This window comes from Pan troglodytes, chromosome 12 (genome assembly GCF_028858775.2).
Source record: "Pan troglodytes isolate AG18354 chromosome 12, NHGRI_mPanTro3-v2.0_pri, whole genome shotgun sequence".
Lineage (NCBI taxonomy): Eukaryota > Metazoa > Chordata > Mammalia > Primates > Hominidae > Pan > Pan troglodytes.
In genome coordinates, this window is record NC_072410.2 from 106,912,508 (window position 1) to 106,937,138 (window position 24,631).

Here is a 24,631-nt window from a genome sequence, read left to right on the forward strand (position 1 = left end):
TTTCATGGCTGCATAGTATTCCATGGTGTATATGTGCCACATTTTCTTAATCCAGTCTATCACTGATGGACATTTGGGTTGGTTCCAGGTCTTTGCTATTGTGAATAGTGCCATAATAAACATATGTGTGCATGTGTCTTTACAGCAGCATGATTTATAATCCTTTGGGTATATACCCAATAATGGGATGGCTGGGTCAAATGGTATTTCCAGTTCTAGTTCCTTGAGGAATCGCCACACTGTCTTCCACAATGGTTGAACTAGTTTACAGTCCCACCAACAGTGTAAAAGTGTTCCTATTTCTCCACATCCTCTCCAGCACCTGTTGTTTCCTGACTTTTTAATGATCGCCATTCTAACTGGTATGAGATGGTATCTCATTGTGGTTTTGATTTGCATTTCTCTGATGGCCAGTGATGATGAGCATTTTTTCATGTGTCTTTTGGCTGCATAAATGTCTTCTTTTGAGAAGTGTCTGTTCATATCCTTCACCCACTTTTTGATGGGGTTGTTTGATTTTTTCTTGTAAATTTGTTTAAGTTCTTTGTAGATTCTGGATATTAGCCCTTTGTCAGATGGGTAGACTGTAAAAATTTTCTCCCATTCTGTAGGTTGCCTGTTCATTCTGATGATGATTTCTTTTGCTGTGCAGAAGCTCTTTAGTTTAATTAGATCCGATTTGTCAATTTTGGCTTTTGTTGCCATTCCTTTTGGTGTTTTAGTCATGAAGTCCTTGCGCATGCCTATGTCCTGAATAGTATTGCCTAGGTTTTCTTCTAGGGTTTTTATGGTTTTAGGTCTAACATTTAAGTCTTTAATCTATCTTGAATTAATTTCTGTATGAGGTGTAAAGAAGGGATCCAGTTTCAGCTTTCTACATATGGCTAGCCAGTTTTCCCAGCACCATTTATTAAATAGGGAATCCTTTCCCTATTTCTTGTTTTTGTCAGGTTTGTCAAAGATTAGATAGTTGTAGATGTATCATATTATTTCTGAGGGCTCTATTCTGTTCCATTGGTCTATATCTCTGTTTTGGTCCCAGTACCATGCTGTTTTGGTTACTGTAGCCTTGTAGTATAGTTTGAAGTCAGGTAGCATGATGCCTCCAGCTTTGTTCTTTTGGCTTAGGATTGTCTTGGCAATGTGGACTTTTTTTTTGGTTCCATATGAACTTTAAAGTAGTTTTTTCCAATTCTGTGAAGAAAGTCATTGATAGCTTGATGGGGATGGCATTGAATCTATAAATTACCTTGGGCAGTATGGCCATTTTCATGATATTGATTCTTCCTATCCATGAGCATGGAATGTTCTTCCATTAGTTTGTGTTCTCTTTTATTTTGTTGAGCAGTGGTTTGTAGTTCTCCTTGAAGAGGTCCTTCTCATCCCTTGTAAGTTGGATTCCTAGGTGTCTTATTTTCTCTGAAGCAATTGTGAATGGGAGTTCACTCATGATTTGGCTCTCTGTTTGTCTGTTATTGGTGTATAGGAATGCTTGTGATTTTTGCACATTGATTTTGTCTCCTGAGACTTTGCTGAAGTTGCTTATCAGCTTAAGGAGATTTTGGGCTGAGACGATGGGGTTTTCTAAATATATAATCATGTCATCTGCAAACAGGGACAATTTGACTTCCTTTTCTTCTAATTGAATACCCTTTATTTCTTTCTCCTGCCTGATTGCCCTGGCCAGAACTTCCAACACTATGTTGAATAGGAGTGGTGAGAGAGGGCATCTCTGTCTTGTGCCAGTTTTCAAAGGGAATGCTTCCAGTTTTTGCCCATTCAGTATGACATTGGCTGTGGGTTTGTCATAAATAGCTCTTATTATTTTGAGATACATCCCATCAATACCTAGTTTATTGAGAGTTTTTAGCATGAAGGGCTGTTGAATTTTGTCAAAGGCCTTTTCTGCATCTATTGAGATAATCATGTGGTTTTTGTCTTTGATTCTGTTTATATGCTGGATTACATTTATTGATTTTTGTATGTTGAGCCAGCCTTGCATCCCAGGGATGAAGCCAACTTGATCGTAGTGGATAAGCTTTTTGATGGGCTGCTGGATTCAGTTTGCCAGTATTTTACTGAGGAGTTTTGCATTGATGTTCATCAGGGATATTGGTCTAAAATTCTCTTTTTTTTGTTGTGTCTCTGCCAGGCTTTGGTATCAGGATGATGCTGGTCTCATAAAATGAGTTAGGGAGAATTCCCTCTTTTTCTATTGATTAGAATAGTTTCAGAAGGAATGGTACCAGCTCCTCTTTGTACCTCTGGTAGAATTCGGCTGTGAATCCATCTGGTCCTGGACTTTTTTTGGTTGGTAGGCTATTAATTATTGCCTCAATTTCAGAGCCTGTTATTGGTCTATTCAGGGATTCAACTTCTTCCTGGTTTAGTCTTGGAAGGGTGTATGTGTCGAGGAATTTATCCATTTCTTCTAGATTTTCTAGTTTATTTGCATAGAAGTGTTTATAGTATTCTCTGATGATAGTTTGTATTTCTGTGGGATCAGTGATGATATCTCCTTTATCATTTTTTATTGAGCCTATTTGATTCTTCTCTCTTTTCTTCTTTATTAGTCTTGCTAGCGGTCTATCAATTTTGTTGATCTTTTCAAAAAACCAGCTGCTGGATTCAGATGTTTTGAAGGGTTTTTTATGCCTCTGTCTCCTTCAGCTCTGTTCTGATCTTAGTTATTTGTTGCCTTCTGCTAGCTTTTGAAAGTATTTGCTCTTGCTTCTCTAGTTCTTTTAATTGTGATGTTAGGGTGTCAATTTTAGATCTTTCCTGCTTTCTCTTGTGGGCATTTAGTGCTATAAATTTCCCTCTACACGCTGCCTTAAATGTGTCCCAGAGATTCTGGTATGTTGTGTCTTTGTTCTCATTGGTTTCAAAGAACATCTGTATTTCTGCCTTCATTTCGTTATGTACTCAGTAGTCATTTGGGAGTTGGAGTCTTGTTCTGTAGTGCAGGCCAGAGTGCAGTAGTGTGATCTCAGCTCACTGCAACCTCTGCCTCCTGGGTTCAAGCAATTCTCATGTCTCAGCCTTTCAAGTAGCTGGGATTACAGGTGTGTACCACCAAACCTGGCCTATATTTTTCTTTTGTCTTTATACCTTTCTTGACTATATAATTTTTTTCATAAAGATCTTGATAGGGAGGGAGGGATTATTTACATTTTTCAAACACAAAAATATGTAGAAAAAGCTCTGGGTGAGGTTAGAGGCAAGAGAACAAGCTTTCTGCAGCAGGGAGTCTGGAGGTTTTGTGCAGAAGGTTCCCCTGAGCTGCTTCCTGGAAGACAGGTGGGCTTTGGACCTATGAGACCAGGGAGATGGATAGAGGAAAGAGAGAAAGCATGGGATGGGCAGAAGCTTGAGGTGGAAGAAACTTTAAGTGGTGGCCTCACTGAGCCAGGACCCACCCCCGCCCCCAGAGACCTAGGTCTGGGCTCGCCCCCCATCCCCAGGAGTGCTGGATCAGCACCCATGCAAAGCAGCTGCATGGTTACTTGTTACCAAGGCTGATGCACAGATGGAACTCTTTGAATTGATTCAATATGTCTATTGAGTGTCAATTTCTCCCAAAACCATGAGGAACTTCATCATGTTCCCCGTCCTGGGACACCATGGATGATTCCCCATTGCCTGGAGATGATCCTTAGACTCAGTCCATCTGTCTCACCTCATGCTCCAAAATGCACTTGAGCCCTGAACATGCCACGCACATCCACGCACCTAGGTTCAGGCTGCCCCTCAGCCCACAGGCTTCTCTTGTTTCTCCATCCAGCCAGTCCTTCTCCCTCCGTCAAGGCCACCTCACATATCATCCCAACCAGAGATGGCTCCTCTGGCCTCCTTTCCCACTTTCCATGCTTCCTCCTTACCTAGGTGATGCTCAGAGTCATCTGCACTCCTGGCTCTTCCCCCTCCTTCCTCCATCTCATCCACACACATATAATCTGCACTTCTAGCAGCACTGGATGGAATAGCATGGAGTTTAACATCTCGCTGTGAAGCCCTCTGGAAGCCTCTACCAAGGGGAAGTGTTATATGACTCAGGAGAATTTAGGGATTCTGTCATTCATAAAATTTACCATTTTATTTTATTTTATTTTAATTATTTATTGAGATGGAATTTCACTCTTCTTGCCCAGACTGGAGTGCAATGGCGCAGTCTCGCTCACTGCAACCTCCGCCTCCCAGGTTCAAGCGATTCTCCTGTCTCAGTCTTCCAAGTAGCTGGGATTACAAGTGCCTGTCACCACACTCAGCTAATTTTTGTATTTTTGGTAGAGACGGGGTTTCACCATGTAGGCCAGGCTGGTCTCAAACTCCTGACCTCAGGCGATCCTCCCGCCTCGGCCTCCCAAAGTGCTGGGATTACAGGAGTGAGCCACCTCACCCAGCCAAATTGACCATTTTAATTCAAAGAAATCAAAACAAAATTGCATTTCTTTGATCATGCATTGAGGTATCATCCTATGGGTGGGTGGGGAGCAGGGCACGCTCGGAGCTCTGCACCGGTGGAAAGCACTCCCTGCCCCCCAAAACTGCTGCGTTCTCCACCAAGATAGCTTTATGAAGTAGACTCTTCCAGGGCTCTCCCTCGACACCCCCGTAAGGGTGTCCATCTGCATATTGAAGAATCCCTACAACAAACTTTCATTCCCAAACTCCAGGCCCTTTGACCCTTCTCTTAATAATATGCACATGTCATTAACATGACAGATCCTATCCCCTTCAGGGGGCCCCGGAGCTGGGGAGCATCTTCAACTGTGTACTTCATACTCCTTAAATAGGATTTTCAGGATATATAAGCTGTTGTTGGCTGGGAGATAACGGCAGGGTTTCTCCCAAAAGCTAAATATATGTAAACACCTCTTTTAAAGGTCCCTAAAAGGTCCACTTGACTTTCCATCCTGTCCCTTTTGTGAAGGAACACACCTTCAAAGCCTGAGGAATGTCATCCCTCCACCCTCAACAAGAGATGCCAAAATGCTTTCACACTGCCAGAGCGAAGCAAAAACCCACCACAGGGAGCAGTTAACCTAATGGAATGTGCTAACAGCAAAATTATTCCATCGCCCTCAACCCAGGGAAACAAGGTCTGAACCCATTTCTAGGCACCTGAACTTGCAGCTTCTCTGAAGAAATGAGGCTCGACTACCTACAGAATCTTGGGGAGGATTTTATTCTGGATGCTTCCCTGGCTTCTCCCTAGACAAGCCCACACCCAGAGAGCTTTAGGGAGGCCAATGCCCTTACTGCCTGCGAGGGGGTTAGATTTATTTATTTATTGTTGTTGTTTTGTTTTGTTTTGAGACAGAGTCTAGCTCTGTCGCCCAGGCTGGAGTGCAGTGGGGGGATCTCAGCTCACTGCAACCTCCGCCTCCGGGGTTCAAGCGATTCTCCTGCCTCAGCCTCCCAAGTAGCTGGGAGTCCAGGCCCATGCCACCATGCCTGGCTAATTTTTGTATTTTTGTAGAGATGGGGTTTCGCCATGTTGACCAGGCTGGTCTCAAACTCCTGACCTCAAGTGATCCACCCGCCTCAACCTCCCAAAGTACTGGGATTACAGGCGTGAGCCACCCTGCCAGGCCAATTGTTATATTAATTTGAAAACTGCTCCTTTTGGCTCCTTGCAGAGACCTGAATGAAGAATAAAGAGCAAAGCCAGTACCACAGTGCCTCTGAGATGTAATATTTGTCATTCATCAGAAGGAATAGAGTGGGGGGCGGTCAGTGGAATTCTGGTCCCTGACATTTGTGCAGGACCTACTACCTTTGCACTCATTATTTCCTGAGAGGCCAACAGCATCTCAAAAGGAAAAGAGAGATTTTCCCTCTCTTGCCATCTCAGGTGCTCTGAGTCACTCAATGAGGTTTCCAGAGCTCAGATTCATGTGGTCTAACACCAAGACAATGTTCTTTCCAGGCTTGCTTGGGAAGGAGCACAGGTCTGTAAACAGCTTGGCTGACCCTCCCACACTGCAGCATGGTGGGGCCCTTGGCTGCCTGTGCTGTAGAGTTTCAGCCTGGGTCTCCAAGCCCACCACAGGGAGCCTTGTGAAGCAGGTTAAACTGTGGTGAGAAAAAGCAAACACTGAAGAGAGGGAAGAATTGGGGGGCGGGGTGGGGGTGAGGGGTTGGAGGGCTTTTTTTCCGATTGCCAGAGACTGACACAGGACACAGGACTTTCCAGTTTTGTTTTTGCTTTTGTTTTTGTTTGAGAGGGAGTCTCGCTCTGTCGCTCAGCCTGGAGTGCAGTGGCACGATCTCAGTTCACTGCAACCTCCGCCTCTTGGGTTCAAGCAATTCTCCTGCCTCAGCCTCCCGAGTAGCTGGGGTTACAGGCGCCCACCACCATCCCCGGCTAATTATTATATTATTAGTAGAGACGGAGTTTCACCATGTTGGCCAGGCTGGTCTGGAACTCCTGACCTCAGGTGATCCACCTGCTTTGGCCTCCCAAAGTGCTGGGATTACAGGCGTGAGCTACCACCACCAGCCTGACATTCCATTTTAAAACCAGGACAGTCATGGGCAAACTGGGACAAGTCAGTCACCCTAGGTAAAGAGAAAAAGAAACAACATCCCTGCAAAGAGACTCCTCCCCCTCAAATGAAGACACTGTGGAGAGAGCACGTGAATGTCAGCTAACATCTTATCATATATGCATTTCATGGCAATTTCCACTCCAGTTAGCCAGGCCTCAGCATCCCATGCCTCCAGTAAAGCTGGGGCTTGATGTGCACTTGGGCTAAATGCTGTTTCTTTTCTCCAACATTTGCACCTTGTGGCTCATCACGGTGGGCAAGTCCTCACGTCGCTGCCCAGCCAGCAGGACCAGTTGCCATAAGCGAGAAGGCCGCCTCCACACAGTTGGCGTGAGCTGCAGCAGGAAACTGACGTGCACATTTGTTACCCAGAGGAATTATCAAGTGAGGTAACACTCCAGGAAAAATAACCTCCCAGAAGTGTTCAACAGAATGTACTCACAGCCATCCCGGAAGTTTATAGTTGAATCCATCCAAGAAAACCTCAGGGTTCATCATTTTAATGAGATGTTTGAGGGAGAGGGCTGCCAGTAGAAAGACGATTTTCCCTCAAAACAGACTATAAAATATTATTTCAGCAAATTCAGAAGAAGGACCAACTTGGAATGAAAACGATATTTCTTTTGAAACCCAAACGTAATTAAGCTATTTATAATAATAAACTCAGGTCTCAATTCTGCCCTCTTTACCAACAAAAACGCATCTAACTAAAGCTTCCTTGGTTTCAAATCTCTAGTTTAAATTCCTTGTTCTTCCTGGCTTTATGCCAAAGAAAAGTGGCTAAACCAACCCAAGCAAAAACTCAGGGTGTTAGATGTCTGTTGCCATATTCTATTTCATTCGAGTAACCAAATTAAAAACCAGATTAATCATAGTTTTCCATAGTTCCAGATGAGACAAGCCTGTGTAACCAGTTTGTCTGCACACATTGAGTCTCTCTATCTGGCTTTGAACAATCAGTCAAGTCTTTTCACTGGTTGTCATTATTTAACAAACATTATGAAGCAGCTATTATGGGCATAGCCGTGTTCTAGGTAGAGGGGAGCACTCAGAGGTATGCTAATTGTCTTTAAAGGAGTTTCCCACCTGGGGAAACCCACTTAGAGATGAATCCAGAAAGCAAAACAGTGGAATGGGTGGGCCGTGCTGGACAAGGGCTGAATGTGTCAATATCGAGGGCAATGAGGGTTCTTAAAAGATTGCCCCATCTTCAAGTGCTAGCACCTGCCTCCTATATGTCATTTGGTCCTTATGAGAACCTGGTGAGGTGGTGATTATTCTTGTTGTTTTAGAGAGAGACAGTGAGATTCAGAGGGAAGTGACTGACCCTCAGCCATGGAGTTGGTGAATTGCAGAGCCAAGACATGCCCCAGGGCTCCTATCTGAGTCTCTTCCCTGCTGTTGTAATAGAATGCCACAGACTGGGTAATTTATAAAGGAAAGAAATTTATTTATTTTTATTTTTTATTTTTATTTTTATTTTTTATTTTTATTTTTATTTCTTTTTTTGGGATGGAGTTTCGCTCTTGTTGCCTAGGCTGGAGTGCAATGGCGCGATCTTAGCTCACCGCAACCTCCGCCTCCCGGTTTCAAGCGATTCTCCTGCCTCAGCCTCCTGAGTAACTGGGATTACAGGCATGCACCATCACGCCCAGCTAATTTTGTAGTTTTAGTAGAGACGGGGTTTCTCCCTGTTGGTCAGGCTGGTCGCGAATTCCCGACCACAGGTGATCCACCTGTCTCAGCCTCCCAAAGTGGTAGGATTACAGGCATGAGCCACCGCGCCTGGCCAAGAAATTTATTTCTTACAGTTCTGGAGACTGAGAAATCCAAGGTCGGGAGACCTGCACCTGGGAAGGGCCTTCTTACTGTGTCACTCCATAGCTTGAGGTGGAAGAGCAAGAGGATGCGAGAGAGAGAGAGAGAAAGGCTGCTTAACTCACTTTCATAATAAGCCCACTCACTCCTGAGGTTGTAACCACCCAGTGGGTTCACCTTGTCTGCTGTTTAGACACAGCCAATTTATAAAGACAGGGAAATTGCAATAGAGAAAGAGTAATTCATGCAGAGCCAGCTGTGCGGGAGACCAGAGCTTTCTTATTACTCAAATCAGTCTCCTCAAGCATTTGGGGATCAGAGTTTTTAAGGACAACTTGGTGAGTGGGGGGAAGTCAGTGAGCCAGGAGTGCTAATTGGTCAGAGATGAAATCATAGGGAGTTGAAGCTGTCATCTTGTGCTGAGTCAGTTCCTAGGTGGGGGCCACAGGATCAGATGAGCCGGTTTATCAATCTGGGTGGTGCCAGCTGATCATCAAGTGCAGGGTCTGCAGAATATCTCAAGCACTGATCTTAGGAGCAGTTTAGGGAGGGTCGGAATCTTGTAGCCTCCAGCTGCATGGCTCCTAAACCATAATTTCTAATCTTGTGGCTGGTGTTAGTCCCACAAAGGCAGTCTAGTCCCCAGGCAAGAAGGAGGTTTGTTTTGGGAAAGGGCTAAACTATAAACTAAGTTCCTCCCAAAGTTAGTTCAGCCTACGCCCAGCAAAGAACAAGGACAGCTTGGAGGTTAGAAACAAGATGGAGTTGGTTAGGTCAGCTCTTTCACTGTCTCAGTTACAATTTTGTAATGGCGGTTTCAAGGTCACTAATCCACTCCCCCAATAAGCACATTAATCCATTTGAGAGGGCGGAGCCCTCATGATCTGATCATCTCTTATTAGTCCCCACCTCCCAACACTATTGCATTGGGGATTAAATTTCCATCATATGAACTTGACAGGGCACATCTTCCAACCAGAGGGTGTTGACAGACACTGCAGTCTTGCAGCCACCTTTAAAGCTGCAGCCATTGCAAAGGACCAATGACTCTGGATCCTCAAAGTTGACAGGGAGCCCCAGAGATCACTGACTTCAGCTCATTCTACTTATAAACAAGGAAACTGAGCAACAAGAAGTTACTTTCCTATTTCAAGGTTGAAAATAGTCAATAACTGATCTAAGACCCAATCCAGGGGCTTCTTCCAAACTAAGTGTTTCTGTGACTCAGGATTGCCTCCCAGTGAACCTGGAACATTTTTCCAGTGGAGGGACTGCTCTTTGTCCTCTCTCAGGAAGATGGCTGAAGATAGCCTGAGCCACAAAACAAGAACACACAAAATTCAACTGATGTCAAGCTTTGTGAAAGAGTGGGCCTGTTTCCCCCACCCTACCCCAAAGGTCTGCTGAGAATCTCAGGCCCACTGGAATGCAGAGAAAAGTTGATTTTGTGTTGCCTCTTCCAAGCAAATCCCATTGCAAATTGTCTGTAGCTATCGGAGGAGTTTGTGCTGTGTGTGCTCTCCAAACGTGCATTGTACCGATAGGTCTGTGTGCTTCAACCATAAAAAGGCTCTGTTACCTCTCCTGGTCAAAGGTTTCAGGATGAATGTCTTGTAGCTTGATACATCAATATCAAAAGAGATCAGGTAACCCTGGTCAGTGGCCTATGAAGAGATTTCCTTTACAAGTAAGGAAAACTAATAAACCATTGTAGAAGGCGTAGATGTTCTGCAGCACTCAAATTCCTAGGCTCCATCTTAAAATAGGCTTCAAAGCTCACATTCATTTGTTTCCAAGGTACCCGTTTTCAGGTTTTGTAAGGCCTCTTTTGAGGAACAAAAGTCTGCAAAGTTCTTGTTAAACTCAGGCTTGTGAATTTGTTCTACCGGTAAATGTTTTTTTTTTTTAAAGGTTCTTTGCCCTGGTAACATACTGAGGAAATAGAGAGAGGAAAGACCCCATCAACATCAAATCATATTATTGAGCAGACTTAAACCACACCTGTCACATGCCAGACACTATTCTATGTGCTGTATATAAATCAATTGAAGGCGGGGTGCAGTGGCTTATGTCTGTCATCCCAGCACTTTGGGAGGCAAAGGTAGGAGGATCACTTGAAGTCAGGAGTTCGAGACCAGCCTGGGCAACATAGTAAAACCCCATTCCACTAAAAATGGAAAAAATTTGTCAGGTATGGTAGTATGCGCCTGTAGTCTCAGCTACTTGGGAGGCTGATGTGGGAGAAACGCCTGAGCCCAGGAGGTCGAGGCTGCAGTGAGCCGAGATCAGGCCACTGCACTCCAATCTGGGCAATCAGAGTGAGACCATTTTAAAACATATTAATAATAATGATGCCAACCCGCTAATAATCCCAGTGTTATCCCCTCGCTGTACCAGTTGGGGAGCTGCACAACCTGGAGCCTGTGAGTTTGGGAATCAAATTCAAGCCCAGGGAGTCTTTAACTTTTTTTTTTTTTTTTTCTTTGAGATGGAGTTTTACTCTTGTTGCCCAGGCTGGCGTACAATGGCATGATCTTGGCTCACCGCAACTTCTGCCTTCCGGGTTCAAGCAATTCTCCTGCCTCAGCCTCCTGAGTAGCTGGGATTACAGGCATGAGCCACCACACCTGGCTAATTTTGTATTTTTAGTAGAGATGGGGTTTCTCCATGTTGGTCAGGCTGGTCTTGAACTCCCAACCTCAGGTGATCTCCCCGCCTCAGCCTCCCAAAGTGCTGAGATTACAGGCGTGAGCCACCGCACCCGGCCAAACCCAGGGAGTCTTAACTTCAGATTCATACCCTTTTTTTTGAGACGGAGTTTTGCTCTGTCACCCAGGCTGCAGTGAAATGGTGCGCTCTTGGCTTACTGCAACCTCTGCCTCCTGGGTTTAAGCAATTCTCCTGCCTTAGCCTCCCGAGTAGCTGGGATTACAGGTGCCTGCAACCACACCTGGCTAATTTTTTTGTATTTTTAGTAGAGATGGAGTTTCATCATGTTGGTCAGGCTGGTCTTGAACTCCTGACCTCAGGTGATCCACCTGCCTTGGCCTCCCAAAGTACTGGGATTACAGGCATGAGCCACCATGCCCAGCCCAGATTCATACTCTTAATTACTATGCTCAATGGTTTCTCCTCAAGACAATGAATGGAAATTGGTGGGGTACATTTACCAATGTCCAGAGGGAGATAAGGGAAGATTTTTTATTTTTTATTATTATTTTTTGAGACTGAGTCTCGCTCTGTCACCCAGGCTGGAGCGCAGTGGTGTGATCTCGGCTCACTACAACCTCCGTCACCCAGGTTCAAGCAATTCTCCTGCCTCAGCCTCCTGAGTAGCTGGGATTACAGGCACCAGCCACCATGCCCAGCTAATTTTTGTATTTTTAGTAGAGATGGGGTTTCACCATGTTGGTCAGGCTGATCTCAAACCCCTGACCTTGCGATCCACTTGCCTTGGCTTCCCAAAGTGCTGGGATTACAGGCGTGAGCCACCACGCCCAGCCAGAGATAAGGGAAGTTAAGCACTGAACCGAGAAGCTTGAGGCCTGAGATCTGGTTTCTGAGAAAGCACAAGAGTGCCCAGGGCAGGACGCTCTCCCCACAGGCCCTGCCCCTCAGCTCCCAGGACCAGATGCGCCTTCCCTGAGCCTCCTACCTCCGCTGTTGGCATCCCTGAATTCCTCTAGCCTTTCTACTTATTTTTTACGGCATTTGCCACCATATTAGATGCTGTTTAATTTATTTGCTTATTATGTTTATTTGTACAGCTGTCACTCTCTCTTAGACTATAAACTTCAAGAAAGCAGAGAAGATTTGGGAGAGTTTTGTCTTTTTTGTTCATTGATGTCTCCCAAGCACTTAGAACAGTGCTTGATACATGGTAACTGCTAAATAAATATTTGTTGAGAGAGAGAATGGGAAAGAGGGAAAGAAAAAAAGAAAAAAGAACGCTTCCAGGCATGGCAGTGTGTGTGCACCTGTTGTCCGAGTTACCCAGGAAGCTGATGCAGGAGGATCACTTGAGTCCAGAAGTTCTGAGCTGTAGCACCCTATGCCTACTGGATGTCCACACTAAGTTTAGCATCAATATGGCAACTCCTGGGAGTAGGGGACCACCAGGTTTCCTAAGGAAGTATGAACTGGCTGGCCCAGGTCAGAAATGGAGCAGGTCAAAACTCCTGTGCTGATCAGCAGTGGCACTGTGCCTGAGATTAGCCACTCCACGCCAGGCTAGGCAACATGGCAGGACCCTGTTGCAAAAAAAGAAAAATAAAATAAAGGAAAAATAAAATTCTCACAAGCAGACTGCAGGTGCCTCCCCTGAAATGGGAGAGTAAACTAGTTGGCTTCTATGCCTCTTCCAAGTCAAACAACCTCTGATTTCGAAAACAACTCACATCAGAATTTCAAAACATAGCCACCATAGGGATTAATGAAACTAAAACTCAGAAGACCAGATTCCCTCACTTATAATGTGGGAATGTGATAAACTGATCAAAAATCCTCAAGGATTTTTGAGACTCAAGCATACAAAAACTTGGGAAGCTCTGCAGTGCTACACAGGGGTGGGAGGCATTGCAACCTTTTTCACTACGAGTGTAGACCATCTGTGGCCTGAGGCAAGGGTCTGAGCTGCCACAGGCCAGGCCAGGCATAGGCTCAGTGAACCCAGGCAGAGGACCAGCTTCCTCCTTCAGATAGCCCCAAACTCAGCCACTAGGCCCCTCATATGCTTTCATTCATCAGCCCCTCAACCCCAGTGCCTCTTGGTTTCTCTTCTTGCCTTCTATACGACCCCCAGGGCTTTAACTCTCTTGCAGACTGTGGGTTCCTTGTAGACAGTCCTCTATGAGCATTTTATCTTCACTTCCTCAGAACTGCCAGCATAGTCAGTACCAGACACTCATTGATGTCTAAGGGATGTCTTTTCCCATCTGAATTAGCCTGAGAGCTTGTGAACTGGAGTTGGTGGGAGACCCACCCATAATGGAAATCATCTCCTGGCTCCTTCCTGTTACCGTCTATACTGCTGGCATCTGCTAAGGCTCTGTCACCTGTCAGTCACAGGGCAGGTGCTCAGAATCAGAGGCAAATGAGAGCCCTATCTGCCTTAAGGGAGCCCACAGTTTAGGGGGTCCAGGAGGTGCATAAGGTAGCTAGAAGATAAGTGCACAGAGGCCAAGGGCTGGGAAAGGCCTACCTGGGGGTGCAAGATTGAGAAGGATTTCAATTAATGGAATCTGGGTAACCTAGAAGGAGGGATGTGGTGAAACAAGTCACGGATGAGAAACAGCCAGAGGCCAGCACATGGAGGGCCATGGGCAATGGAGCTGGTGGGACCGGGTAGAAGTGCCTCTGTGGGGGGCTGGAGAGTTGGGACTCGATTCTGTAAATAGTAGGGAACTGTTGGAAGTTTGCATAAAGAGTAGGTGGTTTAGAAGGGTTAATATGGAAGCATGATGTAGGTGGACGGGCAGGCCAGGAGGTGGGGAGGCTACAGTGTGGGCAATGAGAAAGTGAATGTTATGGGAAGGGCACTGGGCGGGTCACAGGAGACACCGGCTCTAGTCTCCCTGGGTTAAGCCATTAATTCCAGGTGGGATCCCGCACCCTCATTCTGTGAAATGAATTTCAATGAGATGATCTCTGTGCTTCGTCTCAGCTCTATCATTTATTGATCTAAATGATGTAGAGCTCTTTCCCGGTCTCAAAACTGCTCTTGGAATGCAGAGATGGTTTCTCATGTTATTGAAACAACTAGTTCAATTCTTCTGTGACTACAGCAATTACTTTATAGATAATTGCAGAGCTAAATTTGGTGACATTCCCTCAGCTAGGTCAGAAAAGGCAAATATGGGATTTTTTCACTTAGTTTTAATCCTTTAGGTGCATATTTGTGGTCCACCTAATGCAAAAATGTTTCATGTTATATACTACATTATATACATTAAAAAAATGACTAACCTAACAATGGAAAACAAGAAACTGTAAACATTTAGAAGAGAATGACCACTGGAGATGTTAGAGGGGGTGGAATTTGGCTCTGAGCTTCCCAGCAGCCCGAGCAAAAAGAGAGCATAGTAGGAATTGTAGTTTAGTGGCCTCATACATATGAACAGTTTTCTTTCTTCACGGTTAAGCATTCCATTTCATTGGACACACTCAGGTAGGTTCCTTATGGGAATCACAAATAGAGAAACTGGGATGACTGAGCTGGGCTTCAAGAATCTTAGGTACACAATGTGAGGTTGCTTAACTTTCTTTTGGCTCTTGCACACACAGAGGGGCAGAGGCCGTGAGTGATTTGGGGCCTGTAAAATGCAAATGAACAGAAGTTTTTTGAATGACAATTCAAAAAGAAAGGGTGCATTATTTTTTAGTCTGGGGATGGGGACTAGGAGAATTAAAGGGCATTTTATCTTATTTTCTACATGGCGAGACCATCAGAAAGATGTCCATGGTAGTATCACCAACCTCGTATCTCAAGGGTGTGCGATAAGCAGGATAAGGAGGACTGAGTTCTAAACTCCTACTTGCCTTTATAAAATGACCAAAGCGGCTGGGCATGGTGGTTCACGCCTGCAATTCCAGAACTTTGGGAGGTCGAGGTAGGTGGATCACAAGGTCAGGAGATCGAGACCATCCTGGCTAACATGGTGAAACTTTGTCTCTACTAAAAATGCAAAAAATCAGCCGGGCATGGTGGCACACACCTGTAGTCCCAGCTACTCAGGAGGCTGAGGCAGGAGAATCGCTTGAACCCGGGAGGCGGAAGTTGCAGTGAGCCGAGATTGCACCACTGCACTCTAGCCTGGGCACCAGAGTGAGACTCCATCTCAAAAGAAAAAAATAAAAATGACCAAAGCAGACAAGGACACATGGCTTGGTGTCTCCCACATGGCTTGGTGTCTCCCACATGGCTTGGTGTCTCCCATCTCTGCCCCTGACAAACTGTGTGTCCAGGCAAGCAAAGCTGTCTCATCTCTGGACCTGCTTTCTTCTCAGTGAAGCAAAAAGCCTTTTTCTTTTTTTTTCGGCTCACAGTTAAAAATCTGAGATGAACAAAACCCTAGAGAAATAACCGAGTACAACCTGACACTCAAAAGAGAAATAGGTTATTTGTACACTTTTAGTTCTGAGAAGCTGCTTACAAGCAAGGGTCTTATGTCCCAACAGGTAAACTATCTCCTTAACACACAAGTCTTGGCTCTGTCTTCTGGAGCCTGCAAGATTGATCCCATTTCCAAAGAGCAGCCCAAGTAGCCAAGACACTGCTGTGTAATAGGAATGGCAAGTAGAGAGCCATGCCACCCATATGGGGTCTCCATTGTGACCCCAGGGTCTCTCCTGCACCTGGTACTTGCTCTGGACTACATAACTGTCACTCGTGAATTACACTTTGGTGAATCAGGTTGAGTTCATTGAAGGGAGGAACCCATTTCCATCTGTTTATTCTGCTTACTATGCTTAGCCTAGAACCTCCACAGATCCTAGTGAATGTTTTTAACAATGAATTCTTGGAGACAAACTATGCTCTACCTTAAAATAGAAGACTGTCTGCCAATGGGACGAATACTACCAAAGCCCGATACAAGCGAGTTAAACAACCCTGTGGCTGTTTTTACTTTTCTTTTAAAGGGACTGATCTGAGGTCTCAGCTTAATTCCACTAAGGAGCCACAGTATACAGAAGTGCTCTGTAAATTATCAAATGCCATTGCTACAATGCACACAATAGTCGCTAATAACATCTCTATTCTGCGTAATCTTGGAGAACTGCCTTAATTTCCCCAAACTCAGTTCCCTCCACCTTAAGTGGGGACAATGACTCATGCCCCTCAACCAGGATTGTACAGGTGCAAAAAGGGCTATTTACGGAAATCAAATTCCCTCTATAAGTTATGGATTATTTATGGTTGCTCCTGAAGGGACAGAGTGTAATGCCATTAAGGAAAAGGTTGAGTTGCATCATTTAATTTTAAGCTATTTATTTTCATAAACATGAGGTATTTCAAAGTGCTATAAGATGCAGCACTAAATATATACATTTTGAAGAAATTAAACACAGAACTTTGCATTTACCCAGTTCTATGCACCAAACATGAACAAATACATTAACAGGAAGAAACAGGCTAGGAAAAAGGCATATATATATAGTAAATTTCTTTACAAAAGTTTCTTAGTTCAAAAAGTGATAAAGTAATATCTACTCAAAACTTTCACAACTCATTTTCATACGAAAATATAAGTATCAAATTTAGTTATGTATCAGCGTCATACTAAAGTATACAGGCAGTGTAAGAATTAGTACAGTACATAACAGAGATTAACAATATATTTGTATACAAAACATGCTCCTCAAACATTGAGGTATTATTACAGTACTTAGGTATGAACTTCCAGTCTAATACTGGCCGCAAAAGCCACCTCTCATTACCCAGGATGTATACAAAAGGCGGATGTGTCAATGGTATTTACAGAAATGTTCCCCAGGGGTATCAAATGGCAAACCCCTTATGTGGCATCTGCTGGAACTTAAGCACCATTTTAAAAAGAAGGAATGACTTTCCTGTTGTTTGGAAACTTGGAACACACAAGGTGACTTCAACAGCCCCAGAGGCTCCCAACCGTCACCAACGTTTAGCGCTGTCATGGAGGTGAGGTGGAGGAGGCTGCAGGGCCACCCAGCATCCTGGGATGCAGGCTCTCCAAGGTCCCAGCAGAACCCCACACACTGGTGGTCCTACTGCCCACCCAGAGCCGAACTCGACAGGGGACCGATTTGAAAGTAAACCAACATTCTTAATGTCAACACAATGTTTGTTTAAAAAAAAAAATCAAAATGTGCAAAGTGGCAGTGACTGTCCAGTTTTGAGAAGCGTCTAGCAAGTCCGAGCGTGTTCAATTTTCTTTAGCAACTGCTGCTGTCTTGCCTGCAATTTTTCCTTTTCCAGCAAAAGTTGGTGCTCCTCGGCCTGGAGGGAGTGGACATACTCGGTGGCCTTTTTCAAAATGACCACCTTGGCGGCCTTCTCATTCTTTACCAGCTCCGGCACGTGGTCCCTGAGCGTGAGAAAGCTGGACCGAAGGTCGTTGCGGCGCTGGCGCTCCAGGATGTTGTGGTTTCTGCGACGCTCACTGTCCTCCGAGTCAGAGTTTCGGGGGCTCAAGCTCTTAGCCTTTGGGGGGATGACACTCTTGAGCGGACGTGGGGACGCCTCGCTCTTTATCTTCTTCTGTGGGGGTGCATCCTCACTCTCCACGTAGGGAGAGGGGGCGGCATAGTTGTGCTGCTGGTGGATGGGAAGGCATCGTTTGAGGATCAGCTCGCTGGACTGAGCCCTCCCGGGACCCAGGGCTGCGTTCTTGGGACGCACAGTGATGGTGAATGTGGTGACAGCCTTGGTGTTGGAGGAGGAACGCCGCTTCTCCACAGTGACCACGTCGATTTCCTCCTCTTCATCTTCCTCTTCATCATCTTCATCATCTGAGAGAAAGATGCTAGTTACTCTCATGTGAGAACCATTTGAATGAAATTCACATATATATCCATGTTAACATGTATGCTTATCTGTCTCTTCCGGCAGACCCTGGCAGACTGCTATTTTTATGGGTCCATCAACATAGATGTGGACAGTTTTGTATTTGTTTTAGATCTCTTTAAATTAAATATATCTGTAGGCCGGACGCGGTGACTCACACCTGTAATCCCAGCACTTTGGGAAGCGGAGGCGGGCAGATCACCTGAGATGAGGAGTTCAAGATCAGCCTGGCCAACATGGTGAAACCCCGTCTCTACTAAAAATACAAAACTTTGCTGGGTGTGGTGGCATGCTCCTGTAATCCCAGCTACTCGGGAGGCGGAGGTTGCAGTGAGCCCAGATCATACCACTGCACTCCAGCCTGGGCAACAAGAGCAAAACTCCATATCAAAAACAAAAACAAAAACAAAACAACCCCCCATACATACATACATACATATACATATATGTATGTATATATATTTTTCTTCCCCATACCCCAACTGTGCTTTCAGCCTCCATTCAAGACTTTAGCAGGTGGTAGAAATAAATATAAAGAACTTGGCCTTTAGGGTCAGACAGAATCCTGGCTCCACCGCAGACTAGTTGCATGACCCTGGTCAAGTTACCCAGCCTTTCTAAGCCTCTGTTTCCTCAGCTATTAAATGGGGATGATACCACTTTGACAGATAACATGTAGACTTAGCATAGAGCTGAGCCTAGTAGACAGATGCTCAGTAAATGGTAGCTTTTATCATAATCACCAGTCTGCCCTGTGGACTTATTTACATTTCTAGCTCTACACTTAAAGAGTTGAGGCCTCTCATTTTAGGAGCCTCATTTAGCAGTTTACACATGGTTGTGTTTGATTTTAAGTCCTTAAACAAACTTGAGGAACAATTTAATTAACTGAAGAAAAAAAACAACTTTTCGTCCACAAACCTGAGTTTTATACAATAAGCAGTTTTTCATTTAACAAAGATCAAATCTTAACGACAAAGCCAAAATCCACAGTTGGTATAAACCCCCAAATGGGGGCAGCTCTCCTCAAAGCCACCAATAATAACAGCAACAACAGAAACGTGTAGCATCATGTGCGCATTCTTCCCCTCTCTCCTCATTGACTACCACTCTGGGGTAGAAAATTATTGTTTAAAATACAAGCATGAAAATCAAAACATATCTTCTGCTTGATCTGAAGGGGACCGGAAAGCTGAACAATTGTGGGATTTGTTCTAAAGCCGAAATGTGAGGCTGTTCCAGTCTGTGGGTCCCTTTAAGCCAATGTTTTGGTTTTCTGCCAAGAAGACAGCTGTTGGAAGGAAGTGCTTCCTCACCGAAAGCTGTCAAGGCGCAGACATTAAAGGGACAGAGCCGTTTCAAACTGGAGGCTTATCACCAAGTTTCCTTCCAGGAGCCTCAAAGATCTCTCCTCAGCCCAGAAGTAAATTTAGGCTTGTTATCCACCTGCATTCTGAAAACACTGGTTTTCAAAGTCCAAGGGGGGTCCCAGCTCCCTGCTCCAAGGACAAGGCAATGCCACTCTTTGGGTTGAGTTCTGTTCATCCAGACCCCCAGGGAAAGGCTTGGTTTTAACTCTTCCCTTCAGCTTAAGACACAGACAAATGAACACAATAGAACCAATCAGTGAGTCCTCCCAGGATGTGAGCCTTCCTGGAGAGGCTGCTGAGTGCCTGCCCTCACCTTCAAGGGCACTGGGTTACAGATACAACTCACATCTCAAATTAGGCCTGGAATTCAGGCTGGAAGACAAAACTACAGCCAGTTTCCACTGCACACTGGAAAGAGGAGGCCCCCTGAGAATGTACACAACTGCTGTTGCACTTGCAGCCAGCTGCTGAATGGAGGGAGGGAGGGTGCCCCCACCACCCCCAGCCTTTCAGATCCCGGGCCCGCCTGCTGGCCTCGCATATCGCCGCCTGCTGGCCACGCACCAGGAGCAAATAGCCCACCACCCACCGAGGATGGGGGAAGGGAAAGGTACCGACATATGAAAAAAAAAAAAAAAAAGAAAAGAAAAAGAATAGAAAATCGGCTCTAGCCATCTGTGCAACCCTCCTATAAGTTCCTGCGCCTTAAACAGGGCTTTGCACAGCCCTTGAATCTTCTCGGGATGTCTTTCCCTCCCCTGACCTGGGCCAGAGAGTCCCTTTCACCCCTGCGCTAACAGGTTTCTGTCCAGGCAGTGCACCCAGCAACCGCCTAAACCCCCACCCGGTTTAGCCACCAACTTTCTCCAATTTTATTCCTCAGACTGCGCTGCAAAAGAGAGGTGGGGGACGGGGTGAGGGCCCGTGATGGCCTAGAGGAGGGCTCCCCAGGAGATGGTGGAAGAACTTTAGTGAAGGCGAGAATTGGAGAGCACCCCTTTTGCAGCAGCATTCTCTCAGCCCCTTCTCTTTACCCCGAGGAGAGACTTGGGGGAAACAGGACCTCTCTGCCCCTAGCACTGCCTCCAAAATGCTCCCCAGGCCAAGACATACGAGCACTAACAAAGGGGACGCGACCCGGGGTCCAGTGCCCCAGGGAGGCAGCCGGACCCGAGTTCGGTCTTTACCTGAATCGCTCAGGGTGTCCTCTCCGGAGGTACTGAGGGCCTTGTGGTCGCCGCCGCTGGTCTGGCGGCCGCCTGGGCGCGGAGGGGCGACCCCCGGGGCCCCGGCTGGGGAGGCAATACCCGCCCCCGAGGCGACCGCAGGGCCCGCCGCCGGGGCACTGGCCGGGGCTGTGGGCACGGGCGCTGGCTCGCGCTTGTTCACGGGAAAGGGGAAGACCACGGCGGGATCCACGCACTCGGCGGCCGGGTGGGCGAGCTCGGCGGGCAGGGCGGCCCCGGCGCGGCCGGCTCCCGCAGCCCCGCCGTGCCCGCGACCCGCAGGGCTGGCGGCGCCGGCTCCCGGGGACTGGGCGGTGGAACCGGCGGTTGGCGGCCCGCGGCCGTGCTGCAGCTTCTCGCTCACGGCGCGCTCCAGCTTCTCGCGGGCGGAGAAGCCGCTCCACATGCAGTCCTGGAGGATGACCGGGTTGGGGGTGAGGCCACCCAGTCCCCCCAGGCCGAACGCGTCCTCCTCGGCCGGGCTGCCCCACAGCTCGTTCTCAAGCAGCATCTCCGTGACCCAGCTCGGGGGCTCGGAGCTGTGCTCCGCGAAGCCACGGCTGGGCGACAGCGGGGGCGTGGGCAGCAGCTCAAACTTCTTCCAGATGTCCTCCCCCGGGGGGGTCGAGTCGGGGCCGCCGAAGTAGAAGTCATCTTCGTCCGGGTAGAAGCAGGGCTGTAGCGAGTCAAACTCGAGGTCTGGGTTCTTGCAGATCATGCCCGGCATGGTGGACGTGGAGCAGCTCGGCATCGGCTCGCCTCCCGGCCGGCGACTGAGGGCTTCTTTCCGCCCCGCTCGTTTTAATACCGGGGGTGCTTCCTTCCCGTGGGGGGCGCGGAAGGCGGGGGCCGGCGCCGACCTCCAACACTGCAACCGACAGACACACCGGAGAGGGTGGGCAAACGGGGCAGACCGAGGGGATAGGCAATGGGCGCCCCCTCTAACCAGGTTCCCCAATCTTCCCTCCAAGCCCCCCACTCTGCCCACTGCTCCCGAAGGTGGAGGAAGTTGTGCCTCTCGCTCCCTCCCTCCCTCCCTCCTTTTGTGTACAAGCTGTCTACGACAGGGGGTGGGAGGGGGCATGCAGATGCAGGGGGTGGTGGCGAGGCTCCGCAACTTTGGAAACTGCCATTTCATTCACACAAGGCACTGCCTGGGGGAGGGGGCTGTTCCTGGCTGCAGAATTCTAGCTCTCACGAGCACGCAGACAACCGCACTCGCAGCGGTGTGGGGCCGGCTGCTCAGGGGAAGCCCCAGGCTCTCCGACCCAGCTACCGGGAATGGTATTTGGAGTACCTTCTACCCCCTTTGTAAAAATGCAACCTCAGGAGTGCAAATGATAGCAGGGGATTTAGAAAACTTTGCAAATAAAAAAAAAAAGCCTTTCTCTAGACAGAGACCAACAACAGACACCCATATCCACAAATCCTTCCCCTCCCCAAATTTGAGCAAACGCCCCTCGGCATTCACCCGCTGCAGGGATACTCCTGCCAATAGCTTAATTGGAAGCTCTCTAAGCCCACCCCTGCTCTTCCAAACCCACGACAACGTCCTCTTCCAGGGAGGGAGAGGCTGAGCCCCTGTTCCCGGGAATGGCAGGGGCGCCCGCGCGAGGAGGGTCGCCGGGACAGCCGCCTCTCCTCCAAGCTGGAGCAGCCGTGACCCAGATTACGACCGCGGCGGCCTCGCCCTGCCTAATCCCCCCCTCTTCTTCCTCCAGGGGCACCCTTTGGAGAAGAACCCCAGCCTGGGGTGGGGACGCACCGGCTCTCCGACAGCTCAAACACAGACAGATCTTCTAGAGCCGAGGGAATTTCTTTTCGCAGAAGCCATTACTCCCCCCGGTAAGGGCTGCAAAAGGATTAGGGCGGGTCTCCTCTAGCCAGGATGCCTTCGGGGCTGGAACTGGCTTTTCTGGGAAAACCCAGAGATGGTTTTGTTTCGGAAGCAGAAACAGTCCCCCGGGCATATTAGGGCGCCCGGTGCGCACGTCGCAATCCCGTCCAGGGCTTGCCTTGCCCCGGCGCTCGTCGCTTCCCTGGGCGCCGGGCGGTTTGCAAGCCCTGCTCCTTACCTCCCGCCGACTGCAGGGGATCCGGAGGCGATTCTGCGCGGGTGTCTCCGGGTGGGCCGGGGGGGCGGGGGTGTCCTCGGATGGCTACAGTCTGTGCGCGCTTGCGCCTGGCTAGCGCTTGCTCGGCTCCAACACAGTTCCCAGGAGCCCCCCGCATCCACCCAGCGCGTCCAGACAGATGACTGTCACTGCCTGCGCTTTGAAGCTCGGGGGATATTATTAACTGAAAAATCTGACACACCCGGGGGGCGGGGAGAGAAGGGGGCTGTGGCGCAGACAAGGGGGAGGGAGAAAGGAGAGGAAAGCGGCTTTACCCCGCCCTCCTGATTTCCATAAAAATCAGGGGAGGCGCCAAGGCTTTCGCGCCAAAAGCCACTTGCTTTTCTTTGCAGAGAGAAGGCTGCAAAGCTGGGAAGCCCAGGGTGTGCTCCTCCCGCCCTTTTGGACCCCCGGGCTTGCACCGGCTGCACTCTGAGAACCAGCTGCGCGCGGAGCGGTGCAATGCAGCACCCACCCTGCGAGCCTGGCAATTGCTTGTCATTAAAAGAAAAAAAAATTACGGAGGGCTCCGGGGGTGTGTGTTGGGGAGGGGAGACCGATGCTTCTAACCCAGCCCCCGCTTTGACTGCGTGTTGTGCAGCTGAGCGCGAGGCCAACGTTGAGCAAGGCCTTGCAAGGAGGTTGCTCCTGTGTAATTCCGAAAGAAGGCTAGTCCGAAGGTGCAAAATAGCAGAGAGAGGACGCGCCCCCTTAGGAACAAGACCTCTGGATGTTTCCAGTTTCAAATTGAAAGAAGAGGGGCGCCCCCCTTGTTTGAAAATAAATAAATAAATAAGTGCGAGCTACGAGGGTGGCGCCGCGGTGGTTTCTTCGGCCGAAGGCGACACCTCGCGGAGACTGAGCAGAAAGCGGAGCTGCCCGGCCTTGGCGCGGACCTGGAGTGCGGCCACTCCGCAAGTCTCCCGCCGCCCCCGCGGGACTGTCCACGCGTCCTCACCACTGCGGAGGAGGAGGCAGCCTGGCTCTGCTTCCTAGGGGGAATGGGCGTACGTTCCCTGCAGCCGTCCCCAGGGCTCCCAAGTTAACCTTTTCAAAGCCACCATTCTCCCCAATTATGGGCAGGCGAATCTGATTTACCGAGATGGAAGTGCTGTCCACACCTCCTGAGACCCAACCTCGGCTCAAACAGCTTGATTCCAAACTGTTGAAGGGAAAAAGGAAAGCTGCTGTCACTACTTCGTTTCTTTGTGCCTCAGTTTCCTCAATTGTGAAATGCAGTTCGTAGTGCCTCCTACCTGAGAGTTATGAAAGCTCTTATAAGTCCCCAGCCCATAATAGTTGTGTCAGCTATTATTATGATGATGACCACGACATGCTATTCTTCCGGGGAAAATAACACCCCTCTGTCCAGCAGCAGCATTGGCCCCCTCCCTTCCCGCCACCATCAAATCCTGGCTTTACTTCACTCTGGTCCAGCTTTTCTTACAGGTGTATTTGTTTGCAGGGGGTCAGACATTATTGCCCCTGCCCTCCAAACTCTCCAAAAACAACCCTGATCTCCTGGACAGCCCCCTTCACAACCAAATACACAGTGAGGTGGGATTTTGCCTTGAAAAACATTCCTTAGGCTTGTTTGGAGAGAGGGGAACCTGGCCCTGGGATTGGGGTGGGAAGGCTTCCCCGCCTCTCCCTACTTTTTTCTCCAAACTGGAAATGCCATTCTCCATCGCCCCCACCTCTTCACCTCACCATTGGATCTAGTTAAGGAGGAGGATGCTGAGGGTCAGGGGGCAACCCATAAAATGCTCACAGATTAGCATTTGTGAAGGCCTTTCCAGCCCTGACCCTGGACGCCTACAGAGCTCTAGGGAGAAAGATTCCCAGAGTTCTAGGAAGAGGCCCATGAATGCGGATGAGCAGCCCTTCCAAGCACCTTTATTATTGTTATTTCCCTCACAAATGTAAAAGCCTTCATCTTTGCAAAAGCCTTTTACAGCCCCACTTCTGCTTTTCCCTAGCCCCCTAATCGCCACCAAGCCCTCCTGCT

General features: G+C 48.0%; 2 protein-coding genes across 5 annotated transcripts; one reads left to right on the forward strand and one right to left on the reverse strand.

Annotated features, from left to right (window-relative positions):
- Window positions 1-16,334: 16,334 nt before the first annotated feature.
- MYCN (MYCN proto-oncogene, bHLH transcription factor) lies at window positions 16,335-22,812 on the reverse strand. 4 transcript variants are annotated; one of them, XM_063789280.1, is made up of 3 exons: window positions 22,585-22,784; window positions 20,471-21,377; window positions 16,335-17,858 (listed from the first exon to the last, which is right to left on the reverse strand). In XM_063789280.1, exons 2-3 carry the CDS (start codon window positions 21,258-21,260, stop codon window positions 17,254-17,256), a joined length of 1,395 nt encoding a protein of 464 aa, XP_063645350.1. In that variant the 5' UTR covers window positions 21,261-21,377; window positions 22,585-22,784; the 3' UTR covers window positions 16,335-17,253. The 4 variants fall into 4 exon arrangements, with proteins under 4 accessions (XP_063645350.1, XP_063645351.1, XP_009440302.1 ...); XM_063789281.1 differs by lacking the exon at window positions 22,585-22,784 and adding an exon at window positions 22,275-22,361; XM_009442027.4 differs by lacking the exon at window positions 20,471-21,377 and having other exon boundaries at window positions 22,585-22,812.
- Window positions 21,602-23,430, forward strand: MYCNOS (MYCN opposite strand). Its single transcript, NM_001329970.1, has 3 exons — window positions 21,602-21,793; window positions 22,231-22,354; window positions 22,977-23,430. Exon 3 carries the CDS (start codon window positions 23,086-23,088, stop codon window positions 23,413-23,415), a length of 330 nt encoding a protein of 109 aa, NP_001316899.1. The 5' UTR covers window positions 21,602-21,793; window positions 22,231-22,354; window positions 22,977-23,085; the 3' UTR covers window positions 23,416-23,430.
- The last annotated feature ends 1,201 nt before the right edge of the window (window positions 23,431-24,631 follow it).